This window comes from Dermacentor andersoni, chromosome 11 (genome assembly GCF_023375885.2).
Source record: "Dermacentor andersoni chromosome 11, qqDerAnde1_hic_scaffold, whole genome shotgun sequence".
In the NCBI taxonomy this organism is placed as follows: Eukaryota; Metazoa; Arthropoda; class Arachnida; order Ixodida; family Ixodidae; genus Dermacentor; species Dermacentor andersoni.
Window position 1 is genome coordinate 70,079,520 of NC_092824.1, and position 17,126 is coordinate 70,096,645.

Sequence of the window (17,126 nt, forward strand, 5' to 3'; positions counted from 1 at the left end):
CCCATCAAACAGCCGCGATCCACTCCCGCCATTGCTCTTGCTCGTGAACCAGCACCGGAAACTAAGTGTGTGCCTGGCAAGTTTTTGTACGTTTTAAAGCACCCAACTACGAAACAGTTGTTTCAAGACATCGCTGAAGGATGACAGAAACGTTAAATCACAATGAAGAACTCAAACATGACAGCACGCGCATAGGCACTGACGGGAACAGTGCTCGCCCGAGCCCGCCTATGCTTCGCAGCCTTAGCGACAGGCGGCGTTGTCGGCGCTTTGCGTATCGCGTATAGTGAAACCGAAGGACTGTCGACTCCCATTTATTCGACCTCAGTTAATATGGCTTTTCCCTTGATTTGAACCCACCGGAAAGCCCCGGCGAAAAACCATACATTGCTATGGAAAAAAATGTTAGTTCAAACTCAAAAGCATGCCGCATCATTTAATTCTACAAACACCAGTTGCCCCGGTTACCAAAAGCTTGAAAACACAAGAAATTCAGCAGGCAGCCGTACTGCTACCCTAGGCGTGAAACCGTCTTGTTTAATATTGTTCTTATCATTTAGCTGCCGATGCTTCTTCTATCTGTGAAGCCATGTGTTCCTGCTTGTTTCATGTCAAGTCATGTGAGGTCAAATGAATGGGAGTCAACTGTATATGATATATAAACTTGTGTGTTAAGCAGCATTTGTAGGGAGTGCAAAATGAAAGTGTGGGCAAGTGCTCGTTTAGCTTGCAGTGCAGACTAAACCCTACATCACAAAGCGTCAGTTAGAAGCATGCTGCCTGTTCGTGTGCTGGGTGTATCATATGTCAGTGGTTCTTGCTTTGCTGAGAAGCTCGGCACCTTCTTTTTGGTCAGGTGTCCATGTCTCCAGACGGCAACGGAGGCCTCTACAGCGTCCTGCAAAGGAAGGGGATCCTGGCGGACATGGAACGGCGAGGCGTCAGCTACATTCATGTCTACTGTGTAGACAACATTCTGGTCAAGATGGCCGACCCCACGTTTGTGGGATATTGCGTCACCAACGGCGCTGACTGCGCAGCGAAGGTGTGTCTCGTATTTTTCATTCTAAATATATCCTGCCAGTTTATTTCACTGTATTTCAGGTTCTAAGGAGAAGCAGTTCATTGTGGATTTTACTTCGGCTTAGGCATATCTTCATGGCTCTAGTCACTCTACATGTATATTAAATGTAGGCTAACCTTTTTAATTCAACTACTTTGCTGTTTCAGTATTGAAACTGTACAGTTGAATTCTGTCGTAGTGTCACACTTCAAGCGGAATCTACTTCATATACTGTACATTAAGGCACAAACAACTGCAGTTTGAAGGTTCTTACATTTTAGGTATGTCTAGCAGTCTGGGCAGCGCAGTGGTAAAGAAATTGTAGATGATAGACAGGCTACATGGCACTCTCGGCTCCCCTCGTTATGGCTTCTCAAGCAGAGCTCTTCTGCTCTACGTACTCGGGTTTTAGGCGACATAAATGCTGATACATAAATGCTCCATATCTAGTTATCTCATTGTAAGGAATAGTGCAGTATTTGATGTCATTCTGTTCAGCTGTTCTTTCGTGACCCACATATCAGATGTATAAGAGTTTGGATGGAAACCGTTAGTCTGTGCTGAGCATGTCACCAATTGGACCAACTTGCCAATCAATGTTTTTCTTTTCTCTTTGTCTGTTTGCTAACCATTTAACTACCAAGCCTGATGAGTGTTCATCCAGGCAACAGCTTTTTATGCTTTGATTGCCGGAGACAGGTCGCTGTTGTCAGCTCAGCTCGTGTCGTGCGTTTGGATTTCGGCACTTGAGCACACTCCTCTATGCTCTCTATTCATTTTGTCATCATCTCCTCAAACGACTACACCAGTACCTTACAGTACGCGCACTGAAGGGAAGTCTCTTTCGGAGCAAGTGTGTTTTATCAATATTTTGGGTGAATATAAGATATAAACCGAACACTTCTTGTACTTGGATAAAATGTGCATGAATTTGCTTGAATAAAATAAACACAGTAAATGTTGTATGCTTAATGAGAAAAACCTGAATGTTAGAGGGTTAACTCCTTTCTTAAGCCACGGAAAAGAGTCCCTTGCGTTCGCGTAAATAATCGTGGTTGCATTATGACAGACACCTCTCGTCTTACATGGAAGTGTCTTCTCTTGCACGCTGCTGCAGGTGGTGGAGAAGGCCTTCCCGACGGAAGCTGTCGGGGTTGTCTGTCGGGTCAAGGGCCGCTTCCAGGTGGTCGAGTACAGCGAGGTGTCGCTGCGCACGGCTCAGCGTCGCAACCCTGATGGCCGGCTCACCTTCAACGCAGGCTCCATCTGCAACCACTTCTTCACCCTCGACTTCCTCAAGCGGGTGTCCGTGTAAGGGAGTGGCCGGACCTCTTTCATTAGCGCTTGGTGGGGCAGTGAGACGGGAGTGTTCTACCAGTTTGTGTTGCTTAAAAGAACGCAAAAGAGAAGAAAAAAATGATTTGAGCTGTTTAAATTACTTTTCTACATTATTAAAAAAAAAGGCCACTCTTACCTTAAGAAGAGGCTCCGTAAACTAATAAAGACACAAAACAAAAGACTGATGGCAGCGCTGTCTTTGGACATCTGCTTGTGCCTAATTAATTTTTTTTGTCAGCGAGAATGGATTATATTGTCTTCTAGAAAAGTCAAAGGCTGGACCTGGATAGTTTCAAGAGGTAGTGTATACCTGGTGTCTACTTCAAACCAGAGGTCGTGTACATATAAGCTTTATTAATGGTGAGGATAGTGTTGAGAGGAAAAGTGCAAGATTCATGGTGCTGTAAAAAGGTTTCTTTTTGAGGCAAAAAGCCTTATATTTCTCTTTAGTCAGACAACCTTGAGCGAAAACCCATCTATGACCCGAAAGGTACAAAAAGGCTACAAACCTGTGACCGTTTGTGGCCGTTGAACCCATGACCTTTGGTGGGAGTCGAACCCATGACCTTTGGTGCTAATGACGGTGAAGTTAATTAAGATGGAGCTAATTAAGGCACTCGAACCCACAACCTTGGGTGGGAGTACAAACCTCAACCTTTGGAATTAAGAGGGATGACTAAGTGATGTATACTAAGCGAACTAAGAGGGATGTGTACGTCATGCGTCCTTTAAGGCATCGGCACTTGGGCTTTTGCCTTCAAATTGTCTTAGCGATAACATAACAGACCCTGTGAGTTTTTATTAAATTAGGTGTCGCATAATTGTTTCCACCACAGACAGCAACGTTGCAGTCACTCTGAAGGAAGTTCTTGTAGAATGCTATAGCTTGCGAAATAATGAGTAGCCAGCGAAGGTCCTTTTATTTCAGGAGGATTTGTCACGAGGCATATGGGGGATAAAAGAAAATAAAATAAAAGATTGTAACTGTGCATTGTGCAGCTATTCGAAAATGATTATTCAAAAGTAATTTTTTAAAAATCTTTTTTTTTCTCCACTGCTAGGTAATTATTTCTTCTCTCTCTGTCTCTGGTGCAGAGGCACGAGTCTGAAGTACCACGTGGCCAAGAAGAAGATTCCGCACGTGAACGACCTTGGAAACTTGGTCAAGCCAGAGAAGCCCAACGGAATCAAGCTGGAGATGTTCGTGTTCGACGTCTTCGAATACGCCGAGTGAGTCGATGGCCTGAATCTGCGCTACTTAGGCTCCGGTCTTCCTTACTTGACGCACAACCTTCCGTCTGCAATGAACCGAAAGCTATGGGGACGGACCTTCTTCATGTGTGTCGCCAAGTAGTCTGGCAGCGTTTGACAACGCTTCTAGTTTTTTGTAACAGATGCTGAATCAGCATAGCTTCCACATGCGTCGTTTTCACATTTGCCGAAACACGGAAGAGAAAAGTTGAAAAAAAGTCGAATTTGACACTCAGTGGTGTTTTTTGTCTTATTGTGTTGCTGGTAATAGGATCTTTTATGTTTTCTCTTTCCCACCTTGCTTAATCTAACGGTGGTGAGAATGTGGGACTATCTTCAGGAGCGCTTTTACTTGTGTGTGCTTCACCTCCGTAGCTTCCCCTTCATTGCCACAGGAAGTTGTACGCAAGTATATAGCCTGCTTTGAAGAGAGTGAGTGCAGACTTTTAGAGAGAAAGAGGTGGCGCGGGGCAATGTTTTAACGGGTGCACCAAATACTTTCTGGCCATATGCATAGCATTATACTCCAGCTGACATAAGTGTTATATATAGTGACCCATTTTTGTGTAGTACAAATGCATGCAATGTACTCAAGCTACACAAGAAGTGAGCTTGCACGGTAACAGGCAGTTAGAGACATGTCTAGTTTGGGTCAGTTTCCCGAGGAAACACCGGCAGTACCAGTGCTGTGCACGAAGCTCTAGCAGTGCTAATTTATGGTTCAACAACATGGCCAGCTCAAAGAAGCTGTCACGTAAATGGAGTGCAGATTTTAGGATAAGCTTTTGTGGCTGTAAAGCGAGCGCAGGCGCACAAGACGTGATAGGAGCCATTGCACACATTTACCCAACACCAATAGCTTCAATTGCTGTTTGTGCAAGAAGCTTGCAGGAGTTTCAGGATTCAGTTTAGAGTAACTAGACCGTTTAAGTTATTTGCAAGTCTGGGCTTTACCAGTTGCTACCACTGGCAATGCTCTTGAGTCATGAATAGCAGCTTACCCATATTCATAAAAAGAAAGTCGTGCGATCACTGTATTCAGCCCATACTACCCTGTGGGACGGTAACTGGAAGGATAGCAATGGAATTTGAAAAAGAAGTTGGACATTGTAGAAATAAGCTTCTGCATCAGACATTGAAAGTGGATGGATGACATTTTGATTGAGAGAGAGAGAGAGAGCAACTTTATTGCTCACATTTTTATTGAAATTAATGTAAGGAATTCGAGTTCGGCAAGTTACAGAATGATTAGAGAAAATAACTGGTGGTCTATTCGAGTAACAGTATCAGTGCCGGGGAAGGAGGAATGCTGCTAGAGATGGCAGAGGTTTAGATGAAGGGGTGAGATGAGGAAATATGCAGGCCTTGCTTGGCTTGGTTAAGGTAGTATGGGTAACTGGACTGATTGGGTAATCAAGACAGGTAGCCGAGCTATCTATAGTTCACCGCAAGCTTGCATTTGCCCTGCAGTTGGCTTTAAAGGTTTTAAAGCATTAGCTGGTGGGACATACTCGCTGCGAAAGTGTGCTCATATATTTTGTGTCCTTTGTCAAATTTTAAACATTTGTTGAAACTTGGCTTAGCTCGGGTTGAATTTCAGCTGCGGCAGCCACATTTTGATGGAGACGGAATGCGAAAATGCTCTTGTACCGTGCATTGCGTGTACATTAAAAGAACAGTTAGTCAAAATTAATTCAGAGCCTTCTGCCTCATAATCTTATCGTGGATTTGGCACGTAAACCTTATAATTTCTTAAAGTTAGTGCTTCTGTGTCTTGCCTCCTCTGTCCGTGTCTCATGTTTTTGCACCGTTACCCTGTTGTTAAGTGACCAACGAGCACTAAACTGCTCTCGACTACTTCGAATCGCTTGATTATGGCAATGGTGAACACGCAAACCTGGTTGTTATTTCCTACAGCAACTTCTTTGTGTGGGAGGTCCTGCGGGAGGACGAGTTCTCGCCCCTCAAGAACGCCGAGGGGGCCACCAAGGACACGCCGACCACCGCGCGCCACGCACTGTACAGCCTGCACCACCGCTACATCCTCAGCGCGGGCGGTAAACTCGTCGACGAAGACGGCTGCCCCATTCCACTCATTCCGAGGCAAGTTCAATGGCCAGCACACCCTGTTTACTTTTCTTCGTTGACAGGGATGTTCAGGAGAGCTGCAGCTGTGCATGCCCATAATTCTTTGAACAGTATCTTACGACTGTTGGCATACTTAGTTGACTTGCCTTACTGGGGAGCAAAGATGCGAAGTCACTGACAGCGAAAGCGTCGTCATGTCAAAAGATGTCGTTGAAAGATGTCATCTGCGAAGTGCAAACTCTTGTTTTACACGTTGCTGACTTTGTCCCCTTTCTGATAGGACAGTTACGGGCAGTGCCTGCATTCCTAATTGATTTGTCAGCAAATACAAAAACCCTCGGATATGCGCATGCATTGACACTGACAGCAATGTTCAGCGAAGTATCATTTTACCTTCAATCTTTATGCATCCGTGTGCAGTCCTTTCGAGTTAAGTGCACTCTTGTGTGAAGCCTAGTCAACTCTGCAACATTGTGCCTGGCAGGGGAGCTAAGGGTGCTGCGCTCCGATGCTCTGCCTTCCCGTGTCCTATGCAGTTCGCAAAAATACTTTTTCAGTGCTTGCTTAAGTGTTTAAAAGATTAAAAAAATCTGGTAAGGATATTTGTCAGCAGCATGTAACTGTCACCTGAAATCTTTCAAGATTTCCAGTGCACTTCCGGTGTACTCCCAGTGCACTCCCACAGGCCATGCATTCGACAATTTTAGTTAAGTACACAGGTGAGGACAACTCGCTAGCTGTGTACTGAACCCGTAACACCTTTAAGTGGCTGTAGTGTTTTACTGCTGAGTTCGTCATTGCGAGATCTTGAGTTTAATTCTTGGCTGCACCAGCTGTATCCTGATGGGGGCAAAATTTTACTGTACGTTGAAGAACCCCAGTGGGTCAAAACAATTGCAAAGGCCTCTGCTGCAACACCTCTTGTAACCCAGCCGTTTCTTTGGGACATTAGACAGATTCAGCCAACCAATCCACTTCTGTTCACAGAGGAAACGATTAAATTTCACTTGGAGCATATGAGGGAGATTTAGGTTCTTGGCTACCAAATGCAAAGAGAGCTGCCCATTCAAGCACGTTGATCACTGTGTATAAGAAAGCTTGCTAAAAGCCATGCTCACCATGACAGTGTAAAGAATGAACTTCTGGGAACTGAACTGGCAGCTTCCTAAGGAAGTGGCTCGGACCTGAATTACATTTTGTGCCATGTCGCACTGTGACAACACAGATTGCGTGAAACATTTCGCAGTGAATAAATATTTTTAGAATTTCCCATGTTCCAGACACTGAAGATACGTTTGAACATCTTCCGGACAGTCCCTAACATTTTCAGGTCGGCGGACCACACACCTCTGGGTTGACAGCTCTGTGTTTGTTATTTAGAGCAGGTGAAACTACCCAGAATGCTCATTGATGGTTGCGTTCAAGTCATGCCTGCCTGCTCTACCTTGATATTGTACATCTGTGTATTCCTGAAGGCTGCACATGTTTTAAAATTTAAAATTATTATTTTGCACTGTACGATCTACAACATTTGCATGTTTTGCTAGCATTCTTTTGCATTTAAATTCTATATGTTCTTTGTACCATGGTGTTTCAGCTAAGACTTAAGCATGATGTGGAACCAGTCCATTACAGATGAAGTTCCTTGGCAGCACATTTGTGACAGTGGGTGTCAGGAATTCTGCAATTGCAAACGGTCTGTTTACAAAGGGTTGCTGATTAATAATACAGTCTCTTGCCGTGTAACCTGCTGTGGTGGCACAGCGGCTTTGGCGGGGCACTACTAAGCCTAAGGGCACGGGATCAAATCCTGGCCACGGCGGCCATGTTTCAAGGGGCGCGAAATGCACCCGTGTACCGTGCATTGGCTGCACGATAAAAAAAACCCAGGTGGTCAAAATTAATCTGGAGTACCCCCACCACGGTGTGCCTCATAATGAGATTGTGGTTTTGGCACGTAAAACCACGAAATTTAGTAAGTAAACTTGCTGTGTGTTACACCCTCAAAAATATGAAGGAAGAAACAATAACGAAGATAGTGGTTCTGCTCCTTTAATCTAGTAATGAAGCGCTTCGTTACTTTCATTAGTGTTATTCCTTCCTTCCTATTTCGCGAGTCTGTGACACATTGCAAGAGACAGATCACGTGTGCGCCAAATGGCCTCCATGGGATCTCTGAGCCTGAATTGAACATTTGCAAATTGGTTCTGAAGGAATCTGGAAGGCGGAGGAGGAGGAACCTTCATAACAAGCAAAAAGATTGGCAGTTTTGCTCCAAGGCAAAGCATTAAAAGCGATCTCAAAGTTTAACTGTGTTCAAGCTACTAGCAAGGTGTTTTAACAATATGCGGAGGCCAACATTAGACAACTGCTGCTCTGCAGCGGAGACCAGGCCCAGGCAGGTACCAGGCATGTCGCATCACTAGCACAATGATTAATGCGTACTGACAGTGGGGTTACGAGCGTTGCACCTCAGTGGTACACGAGATGAGACCTACGGAAGAAGTGTCGGCGTTGTGGTTGCACGTTGTCTTACGCCAGGCATCCCAGGCACCCGGAAACATCCCAGGCACCCGGTGTGCCCCTCTTGGCCATGCCCCTGGAAACAGGTTTTCTAGTTAATTATTTCGGGCATTCCAACACTTCCCGGTATTCTTTTCTGAGGTTCACCAGGCTTGGGTTTTCATTCGATGCAAGAGAAATTTGGAAGTCAAAATCATCATGTCACACTGTGATGGCTACATTGCTGTGTTGTTGCTTGAAGCTGAATTGTTTTCAGGTTGCTATCGGTGATAAATTCACATGCAGTAGTTATGTGTTAAGTACAGGGGTAAGCTACTGCTCATCTTCAGAGTCCATGGCAGATAGGTGAGAGACTTTGTCTCAGATACTCTGTCAGAACAACGACCTCGCTTACCTGATGTCACTGTATGTGAGGACCTTGGCACGGCTTTGTCACCTGCCGCAATAGCCAATTTGCTATGGCATTGCACAGCTGAGCTCGAGGTCTCGGGTTCAAACCCAGCCGCAGCAACCACACTTTGCTTCCGCAGAATGCAAGAACGCTTATGTACTTAGACTGAGGTGCGTGTTAAAGATCCCCAAGTGGTCAAAACTAATCTGGAGTCTACCACTATGGCATGCCTCACAGTCAGATGGTGATTCTGGCACATAAAACTCCTTAAATTAATTAATTAATCCTTTTAAAGAGTTTATGTGCAAGTGTTGCAAAGTTCCGCAATGCCCAATACCACAAGTTCGTTCGCGTAAATGCCCAAAGAAAAAAGAATCAAGTTGGAAAACTCGGTGCAACATACATGGATATAATGAATCATGAGATGTAACGAGCTAAATCAAAAATGTTTCTGCCAATATTTTAACATACAGCAAATACATGCTTGTATTGAATGTAGAATACAGCGAAGGTGTTTTGATGTCACTGTTAAAGGGTTACTTCAAACCTTTGCTGGAGCACCTGATTATAGGCAATGAATCGTATTATTCATTTGTATATGTCTATATTCACCTGCCTGTGCTGTGTGGCCTGCACTTAAATAGTTTGTGCGTCCTGATTTCTTTCATTTCATGCACGATGCAAGATAAATTCATAGCCAAAGCAAGCCAACCAATAGTTCTAAAAAAGCTTTTGCACTTGTTATTTTGTCTCCATCTTTTGTTTTATGCTGTACGTATGCTTTTTGAGATGATTTTTGCATTTCGGCCAGTCCCATGGGACACACACCTGTCCATGGGCAGAAAAGGAAATGACGGGAATAGTCAATAGAAGTTTTTGTCTTTAATGAATTGTCACTCGCGGATCTGGTAATTGCTGGTTGCTCCTAAGAGTTCGTTTAATGCAGGTTGATGTTTATTGCAAAACCAACGACTTTGCAATATTGTGAGCTCGTTTGAACCACAACTCGTTCATATCTTTGCAAGTGAATTGTGGTTTTCCTGAAAGCATTTGTGGATACTTCAGGGGGCCCTCTCGTGGTGCAGTGCTCCTGTTTTGCGAAATATGCCAAATTATATAGCTCTAAAAGTGTTTCAGAAGCCTTATGTTAATTCATACCTAAAGAATTGGTATAAATACAGGGTATAAATAAGGGCGACAACAGTATCCTTGCCTCTGTTCATGTTGCATTTCTTGAGATGTGCAACAACCAGCAGAAAATGCAGACCCACTCTGAATTGAGCAGCGAAAAATGTAATTATGCTCTGTAGAGGGACAGAAAAAAAAATTCTTCTGCGGATTGTCCAGCAAGATTCATCACGTTAGCATGCAGCGTGTGGCGTTTACTGCCAAAACAAACTTTGGAGGGCAACAGGCCACACGAGGATGCCGTTTCTCTTTTTGCGCCCATGCGACAGGTGTGGTAGGCAGTCTGGCTGCTGACTGGCATGTCTCTCTCGTGTGCTATAGCATGCTTGCACCCTAGTTGAAGACTGCATGCGTTCTCTCTTGCACGTACCTGTTGCCACCATGTTCTTCAACAGTGCGGAGGAAACTGAGAATGGACACGGTGACCACAAAAGGTACTGCCGCCTCAATACTTTGCGAGCATGACTTCGAAAGCGGTGGCTGGGCTTGTCTGAACATTGGTTTGCCAGTGTGCACTCGGATGTGTGTCATCATGTGCCTGAACAAGATGGACTTGTTTTATGAGTTGTTAACTATTGTATTTTTTTCAATCAATCAATCAATATTTGTCAGCAATACAGAAGCAGTGATACATAGGGAAATATGCAGAAGGAAGTTTCAAGGTTACAAACTGTAGGAAGGACTTCTTATGTTAATGCAGGAGAAAAGGTATTACAGCGAACATATAATAAAAACCATAATCAGTATGTTAAAAGTAACAAAAACAGCATAAAAAATTTCATTGGCAAGCTTGAGAATCGTGAAACAACAAATTTAATGGAACGCAGCAGTTAAACATTGACTAAAAACATCTTTAGCCTAAATGCATGAATAGGCATTATTTATTTCAATTCAGGTGTAAGTGTACTCCATAATAAAATTGGTGAAAAATGTTGTTAACCATGTTTGAACGTTTAGAGGATTTTAAAAATCACCTGTGGCAAATAACACAAATATACACAATGAGCTGGATTACTCGGAAGAGGCCAGCATTACTTGCACAAGAATTGACTAATTAACAAAATTTCAACAATTATGCTTTTTAACTAATTACTTTATCGCACATACTGCAATTTACGAGTTGAGCCCAGTAAGTTCACATGGTCCATCCTCTTGGAACGAATATTGAAGTTAGTACCAGTTTTGATATATGCGCCGTCCAACTTTCACTATAACTGCACTGTTATTCCGCTTGCATTTTTTCACAAAAAACACTTCTATGTATTGAAGCTAGAATGTAACAGGAACATCAGTGCATTTTGTCGCGCTCCTTTAGAACATCTTGAAACTGGTGTCAACTTCAGAATTTGTTCCAAATCAGTACTACTTGCAATCTCAATGGCTAATGTCTGCAAAATGTACTGCAAAGTAATTAATTTAGAACTTAATTAGCGATATTTGGACTATTAAAATATTATGCATTTCTTACACATGAAGTAGAATAGTTCAACATGCCGTGTAGGGTTTAAAAAGATTTTAATTATAAAAGAAAACTGTACCTTACGCCAGTTTTGAAAATTACAGACTCATAATGTGGTATGAAATGTATTTCTGTTGTAGTTAGACGTTTTGCATAGTACATTTTTCTTAGTACTGTAACTAGCTATACAGAAAAAGCTCCCCATAGCGCTCATGCATAGATTTAGCAACTGCATGGGTGCTGCTATGAAATATTGATTTGATACTTTCCAGCTGCTGAGACATGTGCCAAACGTAAGCTCTAAGAAAAGTAACACCATGGGCCCTATAACGTAAAACTATTTCAATGTGTTTTCATTCCATTTCCTGACGCGTCAAATTTACGTAACTGCCAACGGTAAGCATGGAGTGTTTACCCGCAGCATTATGGGAACAGCCCAATAAAACACTCTCCTTGTTTAAAGAAGGTTGCTTTTGTTCGCTTTCCAAACGAATAACATTGCCTACATTGGGTGGTTTTTCTTATCTAATTACCTGGCAAAAGGCGATTAGCACGCTCAAGTGGAGAGGGCTTCTATGGGGCTGAGCCAGCACACTGAAAATAGATAACCACATAAAGAGGGTGATGCCGGCATCTGCGATTGGTTCGCTTTCCCCTGTGCTTTTCAACCAGCTTGCGGTGACTGGTCGAAAATCGCGGCGGTGTGCAGCGAAAGTTTTAAGAATGCCGCTAAAACAGATCCTCTGCAAAGAAGAGTTTGCAGAACGATGTTGTAAATGTGCCAAAAGGGCTTGATAACGTTATAAAGCCATGCAAAAAGTTTTATTATGCACAAATAAACCCATGCTCTCCGGCAGGTGTGAGTAGCCAGTGCCTGAGCAATCGGTGAGCAGCCATGTTCTATTCCTTTCAGAATGGAGCTGTCTCTGGGTATTCATAAAGAAATTCAGTTTTGTTTGGCATATTAATGTATTTTTAATGTGGTCGCGGGATCGAATCCCGGCCATGGTGGCCGCACTTTGATGGGGGCGAAATGCGAAAACACTTGTGTACTGAGCTTTAGGTGCACGTTAAAGAACCACGGGGGTCAAAATTTCTGGAGTCCCCCACTATGGCATGTCTCATAATCAGATCGTGGTTTTGGCACGTAAAACCCCATAACCTAATTTTTATTTTTTAAAATTTTTAACGCATACACGTCACTTTGACATTGTGAGGTTTCGCGGTTATGTGACGTTTGTGACGCGGTTTGTGACGTTATGTGAGGTTTTCTGTATGTGACGTCGTGTGATAGATAGGCAAAGTGGGCGCAGCCCGAGAACTTTTGACCAATAGCAGAGGGCTAATGTCAAAAAGGCATCGAATCAGAAATAATAATGATTTTGTTTTTTGGTCTAATCATGCATAATCAATGTACATGTCATATGAGATGTGGAGCTGTCGCGGTTTTTGTGATGTCGCATGAGAGACAAGCGTTGTATGGGTGGCTCAAAGAAGCTTTTGGTCCATCACAGAGGGCTGATTAAAGAAGCTTTTGGTCCATCACAGAGGGCTGATTGCAGAACTTGGAATAGAAAAGTTTGGAATAGCTTTACGTTCTAGCGCCCCATATGACATGATTGTCTGATGAAGTGGAGCAATAGAAAGTACATGACATAACGATACTGTGTTTGTCGCATCCGGTACAGGTAAAACAGTTCTCAGTAGGAGTCAACAGCAAGCACAGATGACAAGATGTGATTTAGACCGTTGAACACGGCACGTGTGATCCTAAGCCTTGCATGAGTCAGTGGCGCCACCTAGTCATCAGCTCTTTCTCAAAAATATATAAAAAGAACTTTACATGCAGTTCATATCTATGTGCCACGTGCAGATGGTTATTTTCATATTTTGAGTACTTCTAGAGTAACACAAGGTTAACTTTAGCCATCTTGAGAGTAACTGCAGTGGCTACTATGAGAACTGCATCATGGTGGCATTTTTTTACAGTTGTCACTTTTTTTGCCCATTGTTTTCTTCCCTGGTGTGAGTTACTTATACTAACTCTGTGGTAGTTTTCCATAATCTGGAATCATTAACTTGAACAGCAGTGCATTTTACTTTGAATATTGAGTACATGTTTCTGAAAAAAATGGTGCAAAGCATGTAGTTCTCGGCAGTTATAGCATGCCCCCTAAAGTCTTAACATTCAGGGAAACTTTCTTATTAGTCGTATTGGCAGTTATCGTGCAAATTATGATTGCTGCCACTGCTCTAAGCCCGGTCAGTGAAACATTACAGTTTTGTCTCGAAACACACATTTTCTCTAATAATCCAAGGCAGTTGTCACAGGAACCTTTGGTATACTATATGTGCTCCATTCTGGATGGACCTCAGTTCTAAGCTGACCCTCCAAATTCGAAAGGTCAGGGGGGAAAGAAAAACTTTCCTCAAATGCAACCACAAAAGCAAATGACGTTTATTACCAATGTCCAGTGCTGGCCACGCACTAGCTCCAACTCGCTGTATGTAGTGACGCAGCGTTCTCGGTTCCATTGTGTTAGTGTCTCACCCAATGCAAACTCTGAGAAAGCAATGACTGAGCTCACACTGCACTTATGCAATGCGGTCCCTACAGCTGCAGCAGCGGATAGTGATGGCTACAGTACTGTCTTGTGGCACTGGCATTAGCGGCGTGCCACTTCTCCAGTTCTAATACCCCTTAACGAAATCTTCGATGCTAACCCGAACTAGCAGTTTCATAACTCATTTTTAAAAGAAACAATTGGCTGTATTGAAATAAATACAGTATTAATCTGTAGGGCCTTCAATCCGATGCGGGTGCTTAGAATTTGAGGGCAATTGCACTTGCAGTGAGCATTGTTCGTTGGCTACATTCAAGTTTGCTTTAACATTGACCACGACATGCAAGTTAACAGCATTAGAGACTCCATTATCACCTCCCCGAGTGCATGAACAATATCCTGATATTCTGTTCTTCACCTTACTAGCTAGGTCCGATTGAACCATTGTCGACATGCCCTCACCATTTAGCTGATGTTTTAGCTTTCAAGGCATTGTGTTGTATACACAAGGTCTCTTTTTTAGGCCTTACAGATTTACTCTGCAGGCTATACAGGTCATTTCACAGAGGAGTTGTAAGGCAAGGCAAGCATACTTTGCCGCTATTAACCTAAGTTGAGAAGGCTACTTAAAATGACACAAATTCATTAATTAACTTTCTTGTTAGAACGGGCAGTTTTCTGTATGGAAAATTTGGGGTCAGTGGCATTTTAAGGCATTCTCATTTTTTTTAATCCTGAAAAATCCACCCAATTCGAGATATTCATGCTCAAATTTGAATGCTCAATCCAGGCAATATTAAAACAGAAACTCATTCAAGTTATAAGCAAAAATTTTTTTCTGCACTACCTCAGTGCAAGCTGTTGTTTCTAAATGTGGCTGAATCACATTTTATTCTAACATTTGGCTACTACATATATTTTAGTTATTTAAAGTGAAGAAATACTCCTCAAAGCTGAATTGTTAGCAAGTTCCTTTCAAATAAACTCTCACGTGGTGGTTTTGTGTCAAGTACAATTAAGAGTAAGCCACTGCTCACCTTCGAATTCCACGACCGGCAGGAGAGAGTGTTTGTTTAGAAACTCTCTGTGAGTGCATTGCCACTGGTGCTATCTCATAGCAGTGCACATCAACATTCAAATAAGCTTGAATGTTAAAATTTAGGCATACTTTTTCTTACTCATGATTCAGGAATCTCCTTTCAACATCCAGCCATCTTCAGACGTTGTTTGAATGTTTGTCTGAGCCGACTGGCATCTCTAAATAGATAGTTTTGAATAATTTCTTATGAACTGTAATTAGCCTCTCAGCAGGCTACAAAAGGGCTATTATTGCGTTACAAGTACACATCTTGTTCTTGATCATCGATGTTTATGCATTGCTCTCCTTCGTGATTCCAGTCAAAAAGAAGACCTCAAGTATGAACACCCAGTTGCCTGTGAGATATCCGCTCTTATTTCGTACGACGGTGAGGTAAGTGTGTTGCTCATTGTCTCTGCTCTTCAGTGCTTTGTGAGTACAGATGACTCTAAATGAAGGCACATATGCAATTAGTTGCACAAGCAAATTTTGTAACACAAGGCTTTTACCGTACCTTTAGTATGGTATGGTATGGTATGGTATGGTATGGTATGAAGAACTTTATTTAGGTCCTGAGGGATCAGTCTGGTACTGATGCGGGCCACTCCCACGTCAGGACAGAGAGGCCGAGCCCCTCTGCCGTCACACGGGCCCTCTGGACAGCCCTCAGTTGGTCTGCCAGCACTTGACTGTGCAGCATCCGCTGCCTTTGGTGCCTCTTATATTATAGTTGCTCAAACTTGTGTGCGAGAGTTGGGGAGTTCTCTGTGAAACATTTTCAACCTTGTAGTTTTTGTTTGTTTGTTTGTTTGTTTGTGTATAGACATACGTACGTACATACATACATACATACATACATACATACATACATACATACATACATACATGGTGTCCCAGCTAACTTTAGCCAGAGTTTAAAAATATGCAAATCCCACATAGCTAGACAGAACCAAGGTAATGTTTGCCGTCGCTTGGAGATACTCGGATTATTTTTTCATTCTACCTAATTTCATAATTAGACCTATTAACTTCTCAAATATTATAATTAGATGAAAAGTGTCAATGAGAAAATTTTAGAGCAACATGAAAAACTCCCGATACGGCTTTCTGTTGCTCAATACGTGCTACACAATAGTGTTCTTCAAAAGCGTGAAAGAAGCCCGCAAATTCACGCAACGTACCTTGAGCGGCCAGTCGCGCGGCAACACATAGTCCGGGTGCGGCTGCGCATGGCGTCTTTGTCGGCTTGTGTGCTGAAGTCTTCGGGTAAGGAAAAATGTAGTCGAGCTTCGCTATAACAAACACGCATGTAACAAATTATCGGATATAGCGATATCCAAAGTGTAGCACGAACAGTGGGCCAAATCGGGACACAGTACCCTTTTGCCTCTCTTAGGGAACATTTCTGAATATGTCGAATAAAAATGAAATGAAAAATAAAGAATTTCCCCCATCAGCACCTGACGAATGTGTCTCTATAACGAATATCCGTTATAACGAATGTATTTTCGGGTCGTAGGCAACTTCGTTATCACGACGTTCGACAGTATTTCATCACCATAAACAAATTCAGCGTTCAATCTACAGTGGCCGCTTGACACTCTTTTGTAGCGCATTTCCGTCACGTGTGAAGCTCTGTGTGAAAAATGTTTTTTGCTGTCGCAGGGTCTGGAGGACTACGTGAAGGACAAGAAGTTCGTGCCGCCCGTGCTTCTGAGCAGCAGCGAGGAGGAGCCCATCTTCCAGAACGGAACGCGCAAGGACTGACCGGCGGGTGGCTTGTTGGCGTTTCGCGAGCCGGGATCAAGCTTTTCGTTTTGTGCATTTGGAGCGCCCAGCAACGCATCGATGACACTCCAGCACTCCGCAATGGCTTTTTTTGTTTAGTTTTTTATTTTATTTTTATTTCTCCGTAGCTGACGCACTTTTGTGGACCGCTTGGGGCAGACGTATTTTTGGTTTTCTCGGGACCAGCTCTTTACTCCGTCGCATGTGCTTGAAGTCTTCCCCGGTGCTTTTGGTTTGCAGCACGGCGGTTTTTGGCAGGGTAGGCATGTGTGCTGCGGCCGGCTACAGGAGCAAAGCGGGGACGCAATTTATCGCGTTGTAAATAGTTGACAGCTGTACATAGGCCTGCTGAGAAGGAAGGCCCCGTCGAGGGAATAAATGAACTGCTGATGCGA

The 17,126-nt window shown here is 43.2% G+C and overlaps 1 protein-coding gene across 4 annotated transcripts in view; it reads left to right on the forward strand.

The window, feature by feature from the left end:
• Positions 1–17,126, forward strand: part of mmy (UDP-N-acetylglucosamine pyrophosphorylase mmy) — a 67,741-nt gene extending 50,615 nt beyond the window's left edge. For 3 of the 4 annotated variants that reach the window (XM_050167288.3, XM_050167290.2, XM_050167286.3), the window contains exons 6-12: positions 857–1,045; positions 2,181–2,374; positions 3,497–3,631; positions 5,570–5,755; positions 10,238–10,276; positions 15,264–15,336; positions 16,609–17,126. In XM_050167288.3, coding sequence (XP_050023245.1) covers positions 857–1,045; positions 2,181–2,374; positions 3,497–3,631; positions 5,570–5,755; positions 10,238–10,276; positions 15,264–15,336; positions 16,609–16,710 — 918 coding nt within the window. In that variant the 3' untranslated portion in view covers positions 16,711–17,126. The remainder of the gene's footprint in view (positions 1–856; positions 1,046–2,180; positions 2,375–3,496; positions 3,632–5,569; positions 5,756–10,237; positions 10,277–15,263; positions 15,337–16,608) is intronic. The other variant, XM_050167289.3, reaches the window with a different exon arrangement.